Source organism: Salvelinus fontinalis, chromosome 38 (genome assembly GCF_029448725.1).
Source record: "Salvelinus fontinalis isolate EN_2023a chromosome 38, ASM2944872v1, whole genome shotgun sequence".
In the NCBI taxonomy this organism is placed as follows: domain Eukaryota; kingdom Metazoa; phylum Chordata; class Actinopteri; order Salmoniformes; family Salmonidae; genus Salvelinus; species Salvelinus fontinalis.
The window spans coordinates 8300442-8322270 of record NC_074702.1 but is presented as its reverse complement, the minus strand read 5'-3'; the positions used below and the strand labels follow the sequence as shown (position 1 = coordinate 8322270).

General features: G+C 49.6%; 1 protein-coding gene across 3 annotated transcripts in view; it reads left to right on the top strand.

Annotated features, from left to right (window-relative positions):
- The window catches only part of LOC129837212 (C-Jun-amino-terminal kinase-interacting protein 4-like), a 57100-nt gene that overhangs the window by 14324 nt on the left and 20947 nt on the right, over positions 1-21829 (top strand). For 2 of the 3 annotated variants that reach the window (XM_055903193.1, XM_055903192.1), the window contains one exon: positions 141-2135. In XM_055903193.1, coding sequence (XP_055759168.1) covers positions 141-1236 — 1096 coding nt within the window. In that variant the 3' untranslated portion in view covers positions 1237-2135. Of the gene's footprint in view, positions 1-140; positions 2136-21829 lie in introns of those variants that run through there. The other variant, XM_055903194.1, reaches the window with a different exon arrangement.

Here is a 21829-nt window from a genome sequence, read left to right as displayed (position 1 = left end):
GTACTCCTGTACCCAGTCCGATATAGACCACGAGCCCCTACAGTTGGACACTTGGATGACTAGATCTGAAAGGATAATTGTGTACCAGTTTGAATATTGCATGTTTTGTCTTTGTTTATTTTCAACTCTAAACCTTTCAGGTATTCACAGGGTCAAGTCATTGCTGGATTAGCCAATGGGACGCTTGCATTCTTCTCGCACAACCCAGGTAATTCCCCCTCTCAGGTTACTGTCAGGATCAGGTCGGGTTACTGTCAGGATCAGGTCGGGTTACTGTCAGGATCAGATCGGGTTACTGTCAGGATCAGATCGGGTTACTGTCAGGATCAGATCGGGTTACTGTCAGGATCAGATCGGGTTACTGTCAGGATCAGATCGGGTTCCTGTCAGGATCAGGTCAGGCTACTGTCAGGATCAGTTCAGGCTATGGTCAGGATCAGGTCAGGTTCCTGTCAGGATCAGATCAGGTTCCTGTCAGGATCAGATCAGGATCAGGTCAGGCTACTGTCAGGATCAGGTCAGGCGACTGTCAGGATCAGGTCAGGCTACTGTCAGGATCAGGTCAGAATACTGTCAGGATCAGGTCAGGTTACTGTTAGGATCAGGTCAGGATCAGGTAAGGTTCCGGTCAGGATCAGGTCAGAATACTGTCAGGATCAGGTCAGGTTACTGTTAGGATCAGGTCAGGATCAGGTAAGGTTCCGGTCAGGATCAGGTCAGGCTACTGTCAGGATCAGATCGGGTTCCTGTCAGGATCAGGTCAGGCTACTGTCAGGATCAGTTCAGGCTATGGTCAGGATCAGGTCAGGTTCCTGTCAGGATCAGATCAGGTTCCTGTCAGGATCAGATCAGGATCAGGTCAGGCTACTGTCAGGATCAGGTCAGGCTACTGTCAGGATCAGGTCAGGCTACTGTCAGGATCAGGTCAGGTTACTGTCAGGATCAGGTCAGGTTACTGTTAGGATCAGGTCAGGATCAGGTAAGGTTCCGGTCAGGATCAGGTCAGGCTACTGTCAGGATCAGGTCAGGCTACTGTCAGGATCAGGTCAGAATACTGTCAGGATCAGGTCAGGTTCCTGTCAGGATCAGGTCAGGTTCCTGTCAGGATCAGGCCAGGCTACTGTCAGGATCAGGTCAAGATCCAGTCAGGTTCCAGCCAGGATCAGGTCAGGTTACTGTCAGGATCAGGTCAGGTTACTGTTAGGATCAGGTCAGGTTACTGTTAGGATCAGGTAAGGTTCCGGTCAGGATCAGGTCAGGCTACTGTCAGGATCAGGTCAGGCTACTGTCAGGATCAGATCAGATCAGGCTACTGTCAGGATCAGGTCAGGCTACTGTCAGGATCAGATCAGGCTACTGTCAGGATCAAATCAGGTTCCTGTCAGGATCAGGTCAGGCTACTGTCAGGATCAGGTCAAGATCCAGTCAGGCTCCTAATCAGGATCAGGTCAGGATGAGGTCAGGCTACTGTCAGGATGAGGTCAGGCTACTGTCAGGATGAGGTCAGGCTACTGTCAGGATGAGGTCAGGCTACTGTCAGGATGAGGTCAGGCTACTGTCAGGATGAGGTCAGGCTACTGTCTGGATGAGGTCAGGCTACTGTCTGGATGAGGTCAGCCTACTGTCTGGATGAGGTCAGCCTACTGTCTGGATGAGGTCAGCCTACTGTCTGGATGAGGTCAGCCTACTGTCTGGATGAGGTCAGCCTACTGTCTGGATGAGGTCAGCCTACTGTCTGGATGAGGTCAGCCTACTGTCTGGATGAGGTCAGCCTACTGTCTGGATGAGGTCAGCCTACTGTCTGGATGAGGTCAGCCTACTGTCTGGATGAGGTCAGCCTACTGTCTGGATGAGGTCAGCCTACTGTCTGGATGAGGTCAGCCTACTGTCTGGATGAGGTCAGCCTACTGTCTGGATGAGGTCAGCCTACTGTCTGGATGAGGTCAGCCTACTGTCTGGATGAGGTCAGCCTACTGTCTGGATGAGGTCAGCCTACTGTCTGGATGAGGTCAGCCTACTGTCTGGATGAGGTCAGCCTACTGTCTGGATGAGGTCAGCCTACTGTCTGGATGAGGTCAGCCTACTGTCTGGATGAGGTCAGCCTACTGTCTGGATGAGGTCAGGATACTGTCTGGATGAGGTCAGGATACTGTCTGGATGAGGTCAGGATACTGTCTGGATGAGGTCAGGATACTGTCTGGATGAGGTCAGGATACTGTCTGGATGAGGTCAGGATACTGTCTGGATGAGGTCAGGCTGCTGTCAGGATGAGGTCAGGCTGCTGTCAGGATCAGGTCAGGCTGCTGTCAGGATCAGGTCAGGCTGCTGTCAGGATCAGGTCAGGCTGCTGTCAGGATCACGTCAGGTTACTGTCAGGATCACGTCAGATTCTTGTCAGGATCAGGTCAGGTTCTTGTCAGGATCAGGTCAGGTTCCTGTCAGTATGAGGTCAGGTTCCTGTCAGGATCAGGGTCAGGATCAGGGTCAGGTTCCTGTCAGGATCAGGGTCAGGTTCCTGTCAGGATCAGGGTCAGGTTCCTGTCAGGATCAGGGTCAGGTTCCTGTCAGTATGAGGGTCAGGTTCCTGTCAGTATGAGGGTCAGGTTCCTGTCAGGATCAGGGTCAGGTTCCTGTCAGGATCAGGGTCAGGTTCCTGTCAGGATCAGGGTCAGGTTCCTGTCAGGATCAGGGTCAGGTTCCTGTCAGGATCAGGGTCAGGTTCCTGTCAGGATCAGGGTCAGGTTCCTGTCAGGATCAGGGTCAGGTTCCTGTCAGGATCAGGGTCAGGTTCCTGTCAGGATCAGGGTCAGGTTCCTGTCAGGATCAGGGTCAGGTTCCTGTCAGGATCAGGGTCAGGTTCCTGTCAGGATCAGGGTCAGGTTCCTGTCAGTATGAGGTCAGGCTACTGTCAGGATGAGGTCAGGCTGCTGTCTGGATGAGGTCAGGCTGCTGTCTGGATGAGGTCAGGCTGCTGTCTGGATGAGGTCAGGCTACTGTCTGGATCAGATCACTTTACTGTCTGGATCAGATCCCTTTACTGTCTGGATGAGGTCAGGATCCGATCAGGCTACTCTCAGGATCATGTCAGGCTACTGTCAGGATCATGTCAGGCTACTGTCAGGATCAGGTCAGGCTCCTGTCAGGATCAGGTCAGGCTGCTGTCAGGATCAGGTCAGGCTGCTGTCAGGATCAGGTCAGGCTGCTGTCAGGATCAGGTCAGGTTGCTGTCAGGATTTGATCAGGTTACTGTTAGGATCACGTCAGATTCTTGTCAGTATGAGGTCAGGTTCCTATCAGGGTCAGGTTCCTGTCAGGATCAGGGTCAGGTTCCTGTCAGTATGAGGTCAGGTTCCTGTCAGTATGAGGTCAGGTTCCTGTCAGTATGAGGTCAGGTTCCTGTCAGTATGAGGTCAGGTTCCTGTCAGTATGAGGTCAGGTTCCTGTCAGTATGAGGTCAGGTTCCTGTCAGTATGAGGTCAGGTTCCTGTCAGTATGAGGTCAGGTTCCTGTCAGTATGAGGTCAGGTTCCTGTCAGTATGAGGTCAGGTTCCTGTCAGTATGAGGTCAGGTTCCTGTCAGTATGAGGTCAGGTTCCTGTCAGTATGAGGTCAGGTTCCTATCAGGATCAGGTTCCTGTCAGGATCAGGGTCAGGTTCCTGTCAGGATCAGGGTCAGGTTCCTGTCAGGATCAGGGTCAGGTTCCTGTCAGGATCAGGGTCAGGTTCCTATCAGGGTCAGGTTCCTATCAGGGTCAGTTTCCTGTCAGGATCAGGGTCAGTTTCCTGTCAGGATCAGGGTCAGTTTCCTATCAGGGTCAGTTTCCTTTCAGGATCAGGGTCAGTTTCCTGTCAGGATCAGGGTCAGTTTCCTGTCAGGATCAGGTTCCTGTCAGGATCAGGTTCCTGTCAGGATCAGGTTCCTGTCAGGATCAGGTCAGGCTATTGTCAGGATCAGATCAGGCTACTTTCAGGAACAGGCTACTGTCAGTATAAGGTCATGCTGCTCTCAGGTTCAGGTCATGTTACTTTCGGGATCAAATCAGGCTACTGTCAGGATCAGGTTCCTGTCTGGATCAGATCACTTTACTGTCAGGATCAGGTTACTGTCAGGATCAGATCAGGCTACTCTCAGGATCAGATCAGGCTACTGGCAGGATTTGATCAGGCGATCAGGCTACTGGCAGGATTTGATCAGGCGATCAGGCTACTGCCAGGATCAGGCGATCAGGCTACTGCCAGGATTAGGCGATCAGGCTACTGCCAGGATTAGGCGATCAGGCTACTGCCAGGATCAGGCGATCAGGCTACTGCCAGGATCAGGCGATCAGGCTACTGCCAGGATCAGGCGATCAGGCTACTGCCAGGATCAGGCGATCAGGCTACTGCCAGGATCAGGCGATCAGGCTACTGCCAGGATCAGGCGATCAGGCTACTGCCAGGATCAGGCGATCAGGCTACTGCCAGGATCAGGCGATCAGGCTACTGCCAGGATCAGGCGATCAGGCTACTGCCAGGATCAGGCGATCAGGCTACTGCCAGGATCAGGCGATCAGGCTACTGCCAGGATCAGGCGATCAGGCTACTGCCAGGATCAGGCGATCAGGATCAGGCGATCAGGCTACTGCCAGGATCAGGTGAGGTTCCTTTCAGGATCAGGTGAGGTTCCTGTCAGGATCAAGTGAGGTTCCTGTCAGGATCAGGTGAGGTTCCTGTCAGGATCAGGTGAGGTTCCTGTCAGGATCAGGTGAGGTTCCTGTCAGGATCAGGTGAGGTTCCTGTCAGGATCAGGTGAGGCTCCTGTCAGGATCAGGTGAGGCTCCTGTCAGGATCAGGTGAGGCTCCTGTCAGGATCAGGTGAGGCTCCTGTCAGGATCAGGTGAGGCTCCTGTCAGGATCAGGTGAGGCTCCTGTCAGGATCAGGTGAGGCTCCTGTCAGGATCAGGTGAGGCTCCTGTCAGGATCAGGTGAGGCTCCTGTCAGGTTCCTGTCAGGATCAGGTCAGGCTACTGTCAGGATCAGATCAGGTTCCTGTCCAGATCAGATCACTTTACTGTCAGGATCAGGTCAGGCTATGGTCAGGATCAGGTTAGGCTATGGTCAGGATCAGATCAGATTCCTGTCAGGATCAGGTTCCTGTTAAAACCTGTACTGCTCTGGCGTTCCGCCAGCGGAACTCCTCCCACATTCCACTGAAAAGGCAGAGCGCGAAATTCAAAATATATATTTTTGAAATATTTTACTTTCACACATTAACAAGTCCAATACAGCAAATGAAAGGTACACATCTTGTGAATCCAGCCAACATGTCCGATTTTTAAAATGTTTTACAGCGAAAACAGCTCGTATATTTATGTTAGCTCACCACCAAATACAAAAAAGGACAGACATTTTTCACAGCACAGGTAGCATGCACAAAGCCAACCTAACTAACCAAGAACCAACTTCATCAGATTACAGTCTTATAACATGTTATACAATAAATCTATGTTTTGTTCGAAAAATGTGCATATTTCAGGTATAAATCATAGTTTACATTGCAGCTACAATCAGAAATTGCACCGAAAGCAGCCATAATAATTACAGACACCAACGTAAAATACCTAATTACTCATCATAAAAAATTCTGAAAAATACATTGTGTACAGCAAATGAAAGACAGGCATCTTGTGATTCCAGCCAATATTTCCGATTTATTAAGTGTTTTACAGCGAAAACACAATATGGCGTTATATTAGCTTACCACAATAGCCAGAAACACAAGCCATTTCCCAGTAGCAAAAGTTAGCTATCGTAACAAACAAGCAAAAGATATATAATTTTTGACTAACCTTGATATACTTCATCAGATGACAGTCCTATAACATCAGGTTATACATACACTTATGTTTTGTTCGAAAATGTGCATATTTAGAGCTGAAATCAGTGGTTATACATTGTGCTAAAGTAGCTACTTTTTCCCACAACGTCCGGAATATTTTTCTGACACTTTTTCTGACACACATATTCTGACCAAATAGCTATTCATAAACATAACTAAAAAATACATGTTGTATAGGAAATGATAGATCCATTAGTTCTTAATGAAATCGCCGTGTTAGAATTCTAAAAATAACTTCATTACGACATACAGCTTCGGTATAGCTAGAGAGTACCCAAAAGCTGGGCGCCAACAACTAGTTCACATGTACGACAGATATATGAAATAGCATCATAAAAGCTACTGTCAGGATACGGTCAAGCTACTGTCAGGGTACGGTCAAGCTACTGTCAGGATACGGTCATGTTACTGTCAGGATCAGGTCAGGATCCGATCAGGTTGCTGTCCGGATCAGATCACTTTACTGTCAGGATTAGGTTACTTTCAGGATAAGGTCAGAATCAGATCAGGCTGCTCTCAGGTTCAGGTCATGTTACTGTCAGGATCAGATCAGGCTCCTGTCAGGATCAGATCAGGCTCCTGTCAGGATCAGGTCAGGATCCTGTCAGGATCAGGTCAGGCTACTGTCAGGCTACTGTCAGGATCAGGTCAGGCTACTGTCAGGATCAGATCAGGTTCCTGACCGGATCAGATCACTTTACTGTCAGGATTTTTCTACTGTCAGGATTAGATCAGGTGATCAGGCTACTATCAGGATTAGGTCAGGCTACTGTTAGGATCAGGTCAGGCTATGGTTAGGATCAGGTTGGGTTCCTGTCCGGATCAGATCACTTTACTTTCAGGATAAGGTTACTGTCAGGATCAGATCAGACTACTCTCAGGATCAGGCTACTGTCAGGATTAGATCAGGTGATCAGGCTACTGTCAGGATCAGGTCAGGCTACTTTCAGGCTACTGTCAGGATTAGGTCAGGCTAATGTCAGGATCAGATCAGGTTCCTGTCGGGATAAGGTCAGGTTACTGTCAGGATCAGGTCAGGATCAGATCGGGCTACTGTCAGGATCAGGCTACTGTCAGTATTAGATCAGGCGCTTAGGCTACTGTCAGGATCAGATCAGGCTACTGTCAGGATCAGGCTACTGTCAGGATCAGGCTACTGTCAGGATCAGGCTACTGTCAGTATTTGATCAGGCTACTGTCAGGATCAGGTCAGGTTACTGTCAGGATCAGGTTATTGTCAGGATCAGGTCAAGCTACTGTCAGGATCCGGTCAAGCTACTGTCAGGATCCGATCAGGATACTGTCAGGATCAGATCAGGATACTGTCAGGATCAGATCAGGATACTGTCAGGATCCGATCAGTTTGCTGTCCGGATCAGATCACTTTACTGTCAGGATGCGGTCAGGATCATATCAGGCTACTCTCAGGATCAGGCTACTGTCAGTATTAGATCAGGCGATCAGGCTACTGTCAGGATCAGGTCAGTATCAGGTCAGGTTACTGTCAGGATCAGATCAGATTCCTGTCAGGATCAGGTCAGGCTACTGTCAGGATCAGGTCAGGCTACTGTCATGATCAGGTCAGGATCCAGTCAAGTTCTGGCCAGGATCAGGTCAGGTTCCTGTCAGGATCAGGTCAGGCTACTGTCAGGATCAGGTCAGGCTACTGTCAGGATCAGATCAGATCAGGCTACTGTCAGGATCAGGTCAGGCTACTGTCAGGATCAGATCAGGCTACTGTCAGGATCAAATCAGGTTCCTGTCAGGATCAGGTCAGGCTACTGTCAGGATCAGGTCAAGATCCAGTCAGGCTCCTATCAGGATCAGGTCAGGATGAGGTCAGGCTACTGTCAGGATGAGGTCAGGCTACTGTCAGGATGAGGTCAGGCTACTGTCAGGATGAGGTCAGGCTACTGTCAGGATGAGGTCAGGCTACTGTCAGGCTACTGTCAGGATGAGGTCAGGCTACTGTCAGGATGAGGTCAGCCTACGGTCAGGATGAGGTCAGCCTACGGTCAGGATGAGGTCAGCCTACTGTCAGGATGAGGTCAGCCTACTGTCAGGATGAGGTCAGCCTACTGTCAGGATGAGGTCAGCCTACTGTCAGGATGAGGTCAGCCTACTGTCAGGATGAGGTCAGCCTACTGTCAGGATGAGGTCAGCCTACTGTCAGGATGAGGTCAGCCTACTGTCAGGATGAGGTCAGCCTACTGTCAGGATGAGGTCAGCCTACTGTCAGGATGAGGTCAGCCTACTATCAGGATGAGGTCAGGCTGCTGTCTGGATCAGATCACTTTACTGTCTGGATGAGTTCAGGATCCGATCAGGCTACTCTCAGGATCATGTCAGGCTACTGTCAGGATCATGTCAGGCTACTGTCAGGATCAGGTCAGGCTCCTGTCAGGATCAGGTCAGGCTGCTGTCAGGATCAGGTCAGGCTGCTGTCAGGATCAGGTCAGGCTGCTGTCAGGATCAGGTCAGGCTGCTGTCAGGATCAGGTCAGGTTACTGTCAGGATTTGATCAGGTTACTGTTAGGATCACGTCAGATTCTTGTCAGGATCAGGTCAGGTTCCTGTCAGTATGAGGTCAGGTTCCTATCAGGGTCAGGTTCCTGTCAGGATCAGGGTCAGGTTCCTGTCAGTATGAGGTCAGGTTCCTGTCAGTATGAGGTCAGGTTCCTGTCAGTATGAGGTCAGGTTCCTGTCAGTATGAGGTCAGGTTCCTGTCAGTATGAGGTCAGGTTCCTGTCAGTATGAGGTCAGGTTCCTGTCAGTATGAGGTCAGGTTCCTGTCAGTATGAGGTCAGGTTCCTGTCAGTATGAGGTCAGGTTCCTGTCAGTATGAGGTCAGGTTCCTGTCAGTATGAGGTCAGGTTCCTGTCAGGATCAGGGTCAGGTTCCTGTCAGGGTCAGGTTCCTGTCAGGATCAGGGTCAGGTTCCTGTCAGGATCAGGGTCAGGTTCCTGTCAGGATCAGGGTCAGGTTCCTGTCAGGATCAGGGTCAGGTTCCTGTCAGGGTCAGGTTCCTATCAGGGTCAGTTTCCTGTCAGGATCAGGGTCAGTTTCCTTTCAGGATCAGGGTCAGTTTCCTGTCAGGATCAGGGTCAGTTTCCTGTCAGGATCAGGGTCAGTTTCCTGTCAGGATCAGGATCAGGTTCCTGTCAGGATCAGGTTCCTGTCAGGATCAGGTTCCTGTCAGGATCAGGTCAAGCTACTGTCAGGATCCGGTCAGGCTATTGTCAGGATCAGATCAGGCTACTTTCAGGAACAGGCTACTGTCAGTATAAGGTCATGCTGCTCTCAGGTTCAGGTCATGTTACTTTCGGGATCAAATCAGGCTACTGTCAGGATCAGGTTCCTGTCTGGATCAGATCACTTTACTGTCAGGATCAGGTTACTGTCAGGATCAGATCAGGCTACTCTCAGGATCAGATCAGGCTACTGGCAGGATTTGATCAGGCGATCAGGCTACTGCCAGGATCAGGCGATCATGCTACTGCCAGGATTAGGCGATCAGGCTACTGCCAGGATCAGGCGATCAGGCTACTGCCAGGATCAGGCGATCAGGCTACTGCCAGGATCAGGCGATCAGGCTACTGCCAGGATCAGGCGATCAGGCTACTGCCAGGATCAGGCGATCAGGCTACTGCCAGGATCAGGCGATCAGGCTACTGCCAGGATCAGGCGATCAGGCTACTGCCAGGATCAGGCGATCAGGCTACTGCCAGGATCAGGCGATCAGGCTACTGCCAGGATCAGGCGATCAGGATCAGGCGATCAGGCTACTGCCAGGATCAGGTGATCAGGCTACTGCCAGGATCAGGTGAGGTTCCTGTCAGGATCAGGTGAGGTTCCTGTCAGGATCAAGTGAGGTTCCTGTCAGGATCAGGTGAGGTTCCTGTCAGGATCAGGTGAGGTTCCTGTCAGGATCAGGTGAGGTTCCTGTCAGGATCAGGTGAGGTTCCTGTCAGGATCAGGTGAGGTTCCTGTCAGGATCAGGTGAGGTTCCTGTCAGGATCAGGTGAGGTTCCTGTCAGGATCAGGTGAGGTTCCTGTCAGGATCAGGTGAGGTTCCTGTCAGGATCAGGTGAGGCTCCTGTCAGGATCAGGTGAGGCTCCTGTCAGGATCAGGTGAGGCTCCTGTCAGGATCAGGTGAGGCTCCTGTCAGGATCAGGTGAGGCTCCTGTCAGGATCAGGTGAGGCTCCTGTCAGGTTCCTGTCAGGATCAGGTCAGGCTACTGTCAGGATCAGATCAGGTTCCTGTCCAGATCAGATCACTTTACTGTCCAGATCAGATCACTTTACTGTCCAGATCAGATCACTTTACTGTCAGGATCAGGTCAGGCTATGGTCAGGATCAGGTTAGGCTATGGTCAGGATCAGATCAGATTCCTGTCAGGATCAGGTTCCTGTTAAAACCTGTACTGCTCTGGCGTTCCGCCAGCGGAACTCCTCCCACATTCCACTGAAAAGGCAGAGCGCGAAATTCAAAATATATATTTTTGAAATATTTTACTTTCACACATTAACAAGTCCAATACAGCAAATGAAAGGTACACATCTTGTGAATCCAGCCAACATGTCCGATTTTTAAAATGTTTTACAGCGAAAACAGCTCGTATATTTATGTTAGCTCACCACCAAATACAAAAAAGGACAGACATTTTTCACAGCACAGGTAGCATGCACAAAGCCAACCTAACTAACCAAGAACCAACTTCATCAGATTACAGTCTTATAACATGTTATACAATAAATCTATGTTTTGTTCGAAAAATGTGCATATTTCAGGTATAAATCATAGTTTACATTGCAGCTACAATCAGAAATTGCACCGAAAGCAGCCATAATAATTACAGACACCAACGTAAAATACCTAATTACTCATCATAAAAAATTCTGAAAAATACATTGTGTACAGCAAATGAAAGACAGGCATCTTGTGATTCCAGCCAATATTTCCGATTTATTAAGTGTTTTACAGCGAAAACACAATATGGCGTTATATTAGCTTACCACAATAGCCAGAAACACAAGCCATTTCCCAGTAGCAAAAGTTAGCTATCGTAACAAACAAGCAAAAGATATATAATTTTTGACTAACCTTGATATACTTCATCAGATGACAGTCCTATAACATCAGGTTATACATACACTTATGTTTTGTTCGAAAATGTGCATATTTAGAGCTGAAATCAGTGGTTATACATTGTGCTAAAGTAGCTACTTTTTCCCACAACGTCCGGAATATTTTTCTGACACTTTTTCTGACACACATATTCTGACCAAATAGCTATTCATAAACATAACTAAAAAATACATGTTGTATAGGAAATGATAGATCCATTAGTTCTTAATGAAATCGCCGTGTTAGAATTCTAAAAATAACTTCATTACGACATACAGCTTCGGTATAGCTAGAGAGTACCCAAAAGCTGGGCGCCAACAACTAGTTCACATGTACGACAGATATATGAAATAGCATCATAAAAGCTACTGTCAGGATACGGTCAAGCTACTGTCAGGGTACGGTCAAGCTACTGTCAGGATACGGTCATGTTACTGTCAGGATCAGGTCAGGATCCGATCAGGTTGCTGTCCGGATCAGATCACTTTACTGTCAGGATTAGGTTACTTTCAGGATAAGGTCAGAATCAGATCAGGCTGCTCTCAGGTTCAGGTCATGTTACTGTCAGGATCAGATCAGGCTCCTGTCAGGATCAGATCAGGCTCCTGTCAGGATCAGGTCAGGATCCTGTCAGGATCAGGTCAGGCTACTGTCAGGCTACTGTCAGGATTAGGTCAGGCTACTGTCAGGATCAGATCAGGTTCCTGACCGGATCAGATCACTTTACTGTCAGGATTTTTCTACTGTCAGGATTAGATCAGGTGATCAGGCTACTATCAGGATTAGGTCAGGCTACTGTTAGGATCAGGTCAGGCTATGGTTAGGATCAGGTTGGGTTCCTGTCCGGATCAGATCACTTTACTTTCAGGATAAGGTTACTGTCAGGATCAGATCAGACTACTCTCAGGATCAGGCTACTGTCAGGATTAGATCAGGTGATCAGGCTACTGTCAGGATCAGGTCAGGCTACTTTCAGGCTACTGTCAGGATTAGGTCAGGCTAATGTCAGGATCAGATCAGGTTCCTGTCGGGATAAGGTCAGGTTACTGTCAGGATCAGGTCAGGATCAGATCGGGCTACTGTCAGGATCAGGCTACTGTCAGGATCAGATCAGGCTACTGTCAGGATCAGGCTACTGTCAGGATCAGGCTACTGTCAGGATCAGGCTACTGTCAGGATCAGGCTACTGTCAGTATTTGATCAGGCTACTGTCAGGATCAGGTCAGGTTACTGTCAGGATCAGGTTATTGTCAGGATCAGGTCAAGCTACTGTCAGGATCCGGTCAAGCTACTGTCAGGATCCGATCAGGATACTGTCAGGATCAGATCAGGATACTGTCAGGATCAGATCAGGATACTGTCAGGATCCGATCAGTTTGCTGTCCGGATCAGATCACTTTACTGTCAGGATGCGGTCAGGATCATATCAGGCTACTCTCAGGATCAGGCTACTGTCAGTATTAGATCAGGCGATCAGGCTACTGTCAGGATCAGGTCAGTATCAGGTCAGGTTACTGTCAGGATCAGATCAGATTCCTGTCAGGATCAGGTCAGGCTACTGTCAGGATCAGGTCAGGCTACTGTCATGATCAGGTCAGGATCCAGTCAAGTTCTGGCCAGGATCAGGTCAGGTTCCTGTCAGGATCAGGTCAGGCTACTGTCAGGATCAGGTCAGGCTACTGTCAGGATCAGATCAGATCAGGCTACTGTCAGGATCAGGTCAGGCTACTGTCAGGATCAGATCAGGCTACTGTCAGGATCAAATCAGGTTCCTGTCAGGATCAGGTCAGGCTACTGTCAGGATCAGGTCAAGATCCAGTCAGGCTCCTATCAGGATCAGGTCAGGATGAGGTCAGGCTACTGTCAGGATGAGGTCAGGCTACTGTCAGGATGAGGTCAGGCTACTGTCAGGATGAGGTCAGGCTACTGTCAGGCTACTGTCAGGATGAGGTCAGGCTACTGTCAGGATGAGGTCAGGATGAGGTCAGCCTACTGTCAGGATGAGGTCAGCCTACGGTCAGGATGAGGTCAGCCTACTGTCAGGATGAGGTCAGCCTACTGTCAGGATGAGGTCAGCCTACTGTCAGGATGAGGTCAGCCTACTGTCAGGATGAGGTCAGCCTACTGTCAGGATGAGGTCAGCCTACTGTCAGGATGAGGTCAGCCTACTGTCAGGATGAGGTCAGCCTACTGTCAGGATGAGGTCAGCCTACTGTCAGGATGAGGTCAGGCTGCTATCAGGATGAGGTCAGGCTGCTGTCAGGATGAGGTCAGGCTGCTGTCAGGATGAGGTCAGGCTACTGTCTGGATCAGATCACTTTACTGTCTGGATCAGATCACTTTACTGTCTGGATGAGTTCAGGATCCGATCAGGCTACTCTCAGGATCATGTCAGGCTACTGTCAGGATCATGTCAGGCTACTGTCAGGATCAGGTCAGGCTCCTGTCAGGATCAGGTCAGGCTGCTGTCAGGATCAGGTCAGGCTGCTGTCAGGATCAGGTCAGGCTGCTGTCAGGATCAGGTCAGGCTGCTGTCAGGATCAGGTCAGGTTACTGTCAGGATTTGATCAGGTTACTGTTAGGATCACGTCAGATTCTTGTCAGGATCAGGTCAGGTTCCTGTCAGTATGAGGTCAGGTTCCTATCAGGGTCAGGTTCCTGTCAGGATCAGGGTCAGGTTCCTGTCAGGATCAGGGTCAGGTTCCTGTCAGTATGAGGTCAGGTTCCTGTCAGTTTGAGGTCAGGTTCCTGTCAGTATGAGGTCAGGTTCCTGTCAGTATGAGGTCAGGTTCCTGTCAGTATGAGGTCAGGTTCCTGTCAGTATGAGGTCAGGTTCCTGTCAGTATGAGGTCAGGTTCCTGTCAGTATGAGGTCAGGTTCCTGTCAGTATGAGGTCAGGTTCCTGTCAGTATGAGGTCAGGTTCCTGTCAGTATGAGGTCAGGTTCCTGTCAGTATGAGGTCAGGTTCCTGTCAGTATGAGGTCAGGTTCCTGTCAGTATGAGGTCAGGTTCCTGTCAGTATGAGGTCAGGTTCCTGTCAGTATGAGGTCAGGTTCCTGTCAGTATGAGGTCAGGTTCCTGTCAGGATCAGGGTCAGGTTCCTGTCAGGATCAGGGTCAGGTTCCTGTCAGGATCAGGGTCAGGTTCCTGTCAGGATCAGGGTCAGGTTCCTGTCAGGATCAGGGTCAGGTTCCTGTCAGGATCAGGGTCAGGTTCCTGTCAGGATCAGATCAGGTTCCTGTCGGGATAAGGTCAGGTTCCTGTCAGGATCAGGGTCAGGTTCCTGTCAGGATCAGGGTCAGGTTCCTGTCAGGATCAGATCAGGTTCCTGTCGGGATAAGGTCAGGTTACTGTCAGGATCAGGTCAGGATCAGATCGGGCTACTGTCAGGATCAGGCTACTGTCAGGATCAGATCAGGCTACTGTCAGGATCAGGCTACTGTCAGGATCAGGCTCCTATCAGGATCAGGTCAGGATGAGGTCAGGCTACTGTCAGGATGAGGTCAGGCTACTGTCAGGATGAGGTCAGGCTACTGTCAGGATGAGGTCAGGCTACTGTCAGGCTACTGTCAGGATGAGGTCAGGCTACTGTCAGGATGAGGTCAGGATGAGGTCAGCCTACTGTCAGGATGAGGTCAGCCTACGGTCAGGATGAGGTCAGCCTACTGTCAGGATGAGGTCAGCCTACTGTCAGGATGAGGTCAGCCTACTGTCAGGATGAGGTCAGCCTACTGTCAGGATGAGGTCAGCCTACTGTCAGGATGAGGTCAGCCTACTGTCAGGATGAGGTCAGCCTACTGTCAGGATGAGGTCAGCCTACTGTCAGGATGAGGTCAGCCTACTGTCAGGATGAGGTCAGCCTACTGTCAGGATGAGGTCAGCCTACTGTCAGGATGAGGTCAGCCTACTGTCAGGATGAGGTCAGCCTACTATCAGGATGAGGTCAGGCTGCTGTCAGGATGAGGTCAGGCTACTGTCTGGATCAGATCACTTTACTGTCTGGATCAGATCACTTTACTGTCTGGATGAGTTCAGGATCCGATCAGGCTACTCTCAGGATCATGTCAGGCTACTGTCAGGATCATGTCAGGCTACTGTCAGGATCAGGTCAGGCTCCTGTCAGGATCAGGTCAGGCTGCTGTCAGGATCAGGTCAGGCTGCTGTCAGGATCAGGTCAGGCTGCTGTCAGGATCAGGTCAGGCTGCTGTCAGGATCAGGTCAGGTTACTGTCAGGATTTGATCAGGTTACTGTTAGGATCACGTCAGATTCTTGTCAGGATCAGGTCAGGTTCCTGTCAGTATGAGGTCAGGTTCCTATCAGGGTCAGGTTCCTGTCAGGATCAGGGTCAGGTTCCTGTCAGGATCAGGGTCAGGTTCCTGTCAGTATGAGGTCAGGTTCCTGTCAGTATGAGGTCAGGTTCCTGTCAGTATGAGGTCAGGTTCCTGTCAGTATGAGGTCAGGTTCCTGTCAGTATGAGGTCAGGTTCCTGTCAGTATGAGGTCAGGTTCCTGTCAGTATGAGGTCAGGTTCCTGTCAGTATGAGGTCAGGTTCCTGTCAGTATGAGGTCAGGTTCCTGTCAGTATGAGGTCAGGTTCCTGTCAGTATGAGGTCAGGTTCCTGTCAGTATGAGGTCAGGTTCCTGTCAGGATCAGGGTCAGGTTCCTGTCAGGATCAGGGTCAGGTTCCTGTCAGGATCAGGGTCAGGTTCCTGTCAGGATCAGGGTCAGGTTCCTGTCAGGATCAGGGTCAGGTTCCTGTCAGGATCAGGGTCAGGTTCCTGTCAGGATCAGGGTCAGGTTCCTGTCAGGATCAGATCAGGTTCCTGTCGGGATAAGGTCAGGTTACTGTCAGGATCAGGTCAGGATCAGATCGGGCTACTGTCAGGATCAGGCTACTGTCAGGATCAGATCAGGCTACTGTCAGGATCAGGCTACTGTCAGGATCAGGCTACTGTCAGGATCAGGCTACTGTCAGTATTTGATCAGGCTACTGTCAGGATCAGGTCAGGTTACTGTCAGGATCAGGTTATTGTCAGGATCAGGTCAAGCTACTGTCAGGATCCGGTCAAGCTACTGTCAGGATCCGATCAGGATACTGTCAGGATCAGATCAGGATACTGTCAGGATCAGATCAGGATACTGTCAGGATCCGATCAGTTTGCTGTCCGGATCAGATCACTTTACTGTCAGGATGCGGTCAGGATCATATCAGGCTACTCTCAGGATCAGGCTACTGTCAGTATTAGATCAGGCGATCAGGCTACTGTCAGGATCAGGTCAGTATCAGGTCAGGTTACTGTCAGGATCAGATCAGATTCCTGTCAGGATCAGGTCAGGCTACTGTCAGGATCAGGTCAGGCTACTGTCATGATCAGGTCAGGATCCAGTCAAGTTCTGGCCAGGATCAGGTCAGGTTCCTGTCAGGATCAGGTCAGGCTACTGTCAGGATCAGGTCAGGCTACTGTCAGGATCAGATCAGATCAGGCTACTGTCAGGATCAGGTCAGGCTACTGTCAGGATCAGATCAGGCTACTGTCAGGATCAAATCAGGTTCCTGTCAGGATCAGGTCAGGCTACTGTCAGGATCAGGTCAAGATCCAGTCAGGCTCCTATCAGGATCAGGTCAGGATGAGGTCAGGCTACTGTCAGGATGAGGTCAGGCTACTGTCAGGATGAGGTCAGGCTACTGTCAGGATGAGGTCAGGCTACTGTCAGGCTACTGTCAGGATGAGGTCAGGCTACTGTCAGGATGAGGTCAGGATGAGGTCAGCCTACTGTCAGGATGAGGTCAGCCTACGGTCAGGATGAGGTCAGCCTACGGTCAGGATGAGGTCAGCCTACGGTCAGGATGAGGTCAGCCTACTGTCAGGATGAGGTCAGCCTACTGTCAGGATGAGGTCAGCCTACTGTCAGGATGAGGTCAGCCTACTGTCAGGATGAGGTCAGCCTACTGTCAGGATGAGGTCAGCCTACTGTCAGGATGAGGTCAGCCTACTGTCAGGATGAGGTCAGCCTACTGTCAGGATGAGGTCAGCCTACTATCAGGATGAGGTCAGCCTACTATCAGGATGAGGTCAGCCTACTATCAGGATGAGGTCAGGCTGCTGTCAGGATGAGGTCAGGCTACTGTCTGGATCAGATCACTTTACTGTCTGGATCAGATCACTTTACTGTCTGGATCAGATCACTTTACTGTCTGGATGAGGTCAGGATCCGATCAGGCTACTCTCAGGATCATGTCAGGCTACTGTCAGGATCAGGTCAGGCTACTGTCAGGATCAGGTCAGGCTCCTGTCAGGATCAGGTCAGGCTGCTGTCAGGATCAGGTCAGGCTGCTGTCAGGATCAGGTCAGGCTGCTGTCAGGATCAGGTCAGGCTGCTGTCAGGATCAGGTCAGGTTACTGTCAGGATTTGATCAGGTTACTGTTAGGATCACGTCAGATTCTTGTCAGGATCAGGTCAGGTTCCTGTCAGTATGAGGTCAGGTTCCTATCAGGGTCAGGTTCCTGTCAGGATCAGGGTCAGGTTCCTGTCAGTATGAGGTCAGGTTCCTGTCAGTATGAGGTCAGGTTCCTGTCAGTATGAGGTCAGGTTCCTGTCAGTATGAGGTCAGGTTCCTGTCAGTATGAGGTCAGGTTCCTGTCAGTATGAGGTCAGGTTCCTGTCAGTATGAGGTCAGGTTCCTGTCAGTATGAGGTCAGGTTCCTGTCAGTATGAGGTCAGGTTCCTGTCAGTATGAGGTCAGGTTCCTGTCAGTATGAGGTCAGGTTCCTGTCAGTATGAGGTCAGGTTCCTGTCAGTATGAGGTCAGGTTCCTGTCAGTATGAGGTCAGGTTCCTGTCAGGATCAGGGTCAGGTTCCTGTCAGGATCAGGGTCAGGTTCCTGTCAGGATCAGGGTCAGGTTCCTGTCAGGATCAGGGTCAGGTTCCTGTCAGGATCAGGGTCAGGTTCCTGTCAGGATCAGGGTCAGGTTCCTGTCAGGGTCAGGTTCCTGTCAGGGTCAGGTTCCTATCAGGATCAGGGTCAGTTTCCTGTCAGGATCAGGGTCAGTTTCCTGTCAGGATCAGGGTCAGTTTCCTGTCAGGATCAGGGTCAGTTTCCTGTCAGGATCAGGGTCAGTTTCCTGTCAGGATCAGGATCAGGTTCCTGTCAGGATCAGGTTCCTGTCAGGATCAGGTTCCTGTCAGGATCAGGTCAGTCTATTGTCAGGGTCAGATCAGGCTACTTTCAGGAACAGGCTACTGTCAGTATAAGGTCATGCTGCTCTCAGGTTCAGGTCATGTTACTTTCGGGATCAAATCAGGCTACTGTCAGGATCAGGTTCCTGTCTGGATCAGATCACTTTACTGTCAGGATCAGGTTACTGTCAGGATCAGATCAGGCTACTCTCAGGATCAGATCAGGCTACTGGCAGGATTTGATCAGGCGATCAGGCTACTGCCAGGATCAGGCGATCAGGCTACTGCCAGGATTAGGCGATCAGGCTACTGCCAGGATTAGGCGATCAGGCTACTGCCAGGATTAGGCGATCAGGCTACTGCCAGGATTAGGCGATCAGGCTACTGCCAGGATCAGGCGATCAGGCTACTGCCAGGATCAGGCGATCAGGCTACTGCCAGGATCAGGCGATCAGGCTACTGCCAGGATCAGGCGATCAGGCTACTGCCAGGATCAGGCGATCAGGCTACTGCCAGGATCAGGCGATCAGGCTACTGCCAGGATCAGGCGATCAGGCTACTGCCAGGATCAGGCGATCAGGCTACTGCCAGGATCAGGCGATCAGGATCAGGCGATCAGGCTACTGCCAGGATCAGGCGATCAGGCTACTGCCAGGATCAGGTGAGGTTCCTGTCAGGATCAGGTGAGGTTCCTGTCAGGATCAGGTGAGGTTCCTGTCAGGATCAGGTGAGGTTCCTGTCAGGATCAGGTGAGGTTCCTGTCAGGATCAGGTGAGGTTCCTGTCAGGATCAGGTGAGGTTCCTGTCAGGATCAGGTGAGGTTCCTGTCAGGATCAGGTGAGGTTCCTGTCAGGATCAGGTGAGGTTCCTGTCAGGATCAGGTGAGGTTCCTGTCAGGATCAGGTGAGGCTCCTGTCAGGATCAGGTGAGGCTCCTGTCAGGATCAGGTGAGGCTCCTGTCAGGATCAGGTGAGGCTCCTGTCAGGATCAGGTGAGGCTCCTGTCAGGTTCCTGTCAGGATCAGGTCAGGCTACTGTCAGGATCAGATCAGGTTCCTGTCCAGATCAGATCACTTTACTGTCAGGATCAGGTCAGGCTATGGTCAGGATCAGGTTAGGCTATGGTCAGGATCAGATCAGATTCCTGTCAGGATCAGGTTCCTGTTAAAACCTGTACTGCTCTGGCGTTCCGCCAGCGGAACTCCTCCCACATTCCACTGAAAAGGCAGAGCGCGAAATTCAAAACATATATTTTTGAAATATTTTACTTTCACACATTAACAAGTCCAATACAGCAAATGAAAGGTACACATCTTGTGAATCCAGCCAACATGTCCGATTTTTAAAATGTTTTACAGCGAAAACAGCTCGTATATTTATGTTAGCTCACCACCAAATACAAAAAAGGACAGACATTTTTCACAGCACAGGTAGCATGCACAAAGCCAACCTAACTAACCAAGAACCAACTTCATCAGATTACAGTCTTATAACATGTTATACAATAAATCTATGTTTTGTTCGAAAAATGTGCATATTTCAGGTATAAATCATAGTTTACATTGCAGCTACAATCAGAAATTGCACCGAAAGCAGCCATAATAATTACAGACACCAACGTAAAATACCTAATTACTCATCATAAAAAATTCTGAAAAATACATTGTGTACAGCAAATGAAAGACAGGCATCTTGTGATTCCAGCCAATATTTCCGATTTATTAAGTGTTTTACAGCGAAAACACAATATGGCGTTATATTAGCTTACCACAATAGCCAGAAACACAAGCCATTTCCCAGTAGCAAAAGTTAGCTATCGTAACAAACAAGCAAAAGATATATAATTTTTGACTAACCTTGATATACTTCATCAGATGACAGTCCTATAACATCAGGTTATACATACACTTATGTTTTGTTCGAAAATGTGCATATTTAGAGCTGAAATCAGTGGTTATACATTGTGCTAAAGTAGCTACTTTTTCCCACAACGTCCGGAATATTTTTCTGACACTTTTTCTGACACACATATTCTGACCAAATAGCTATTCATAAACATAACTAAAAAATACATGTTGTATAGGAAATGATAGATCCATTAGTTCTTAATGAAATCGCCGTGTTAGAATTCTAAAAATAACTTCATTACGACATACAGCTTCGGTATAGCTAGAGAGTACCCAAAAGCTGGGCGCCAACAACTAGTTCACATGTACGACAGATATATGAAATAGCATCATAAAAGCTACTGTCAGGATACGGTCAAGCTACTGTCAGGGTACGGTCAAGCTACTGTCAGGATACGGTCATGTTACTGTCAGGATCAGGTCAGGATCCGATCAGGTTGCTGTCCGGATCAGATCACTTTACTGTCAGGATTAGGTTACTTTCAGGATAAGGTCAGAATCAGATCAGGCTGCTCTCAGGTTCAGGTCATGTTACTGTCAGGATCAGATCAGGCTCCTGTCAGGATCAGATCAGGCTCCTGTCAGGATCAGGTCAGGATCCTGTCAGGATCAGGTCAGGCTACTGTCAGGCTACTGTCAGGATCAGGTCAGGCTACTGTCAGGATCAGATCAGGTTCCTGACCGGATCAGATCACTTTACTGTCAGGATTTTTCTACTGTCAGGATTAGATCAGGTGATCAGGCTACTATCAGGATTAGGTCAGGCTACTGTTAGGATCAGGTCAGGCTATGGTTAGGATCAGGTTGGGTTCCTGTCCGGATCAGATCACTTTACTTTCAGGATAAGGTTACTGTCAGGATCAGATCAGACTACTCTCAGGATCAGGCTACTGTCAGGATTAGATCAGGTGATCAGGCTACTGTCAGGATCAGGTCAGGCTACTTTCAGGCTACTGTCAGGATTAGGTCAGGCTAATGTCAGGATCAGATCAGGTTCCTGTCGGGATAAGGTCAGGTTACTGTCAGGATCAGGTCAGGATCAGATCGGGCTACTGTCAGGATCAGGCTACTGTCAGTATTAGATCAGGCGCTTAGGCTACTGTCAGGATCAGATCAGGCTACTGTCAGGATCAGGCTACTGTCAGGATCAGGCTACTGTCAGGATCAGGCTACTGTCAGTATTTGATCAGGCTACTGTCAGGATCAGGTCAGGTTACTGTCAGGATCAGGTTATTGTCAGGATCAGGTCAAGCTACTGTCAGGATCCGGTCAAGCTACTGTCAGGATCCGATCAGGATACTGTCAGGATCAGATCAGGATACTGTCAGGATCAGATCAGGATACTGTCAGGATCCGATCAGTTTGCTGTCCGGATCAGATCACTTTACTGTCAGGATGCGGTCAGGATCATATCAGGCTACTCTCAGGATCAGGCTACTGTCAGTATTAGATCAGGCGATCAGGCTACTGTCAGGATCAGGTCAGTATCAGGTCAGGTTACTGTCAGGATCAGATCAGATTCCTGTCAGGATCAGGTCAGGCTACTGTCAGGATCAGGTCAGGCTACTGTCATGATCAGGTCAGGATCCAGTCAAGTTCTGGCCAGGATCAGGTCAGGTTCCTGTCAGGATCAGGTCAGGCTACTGTCAGGATCAGGTCAGGCTACTGTCAGGATCAGATCAGATCAGGCTACTGTCAGGATCAGGTCAGGCTACTGTCAGGATCAGGTCAGGCTAC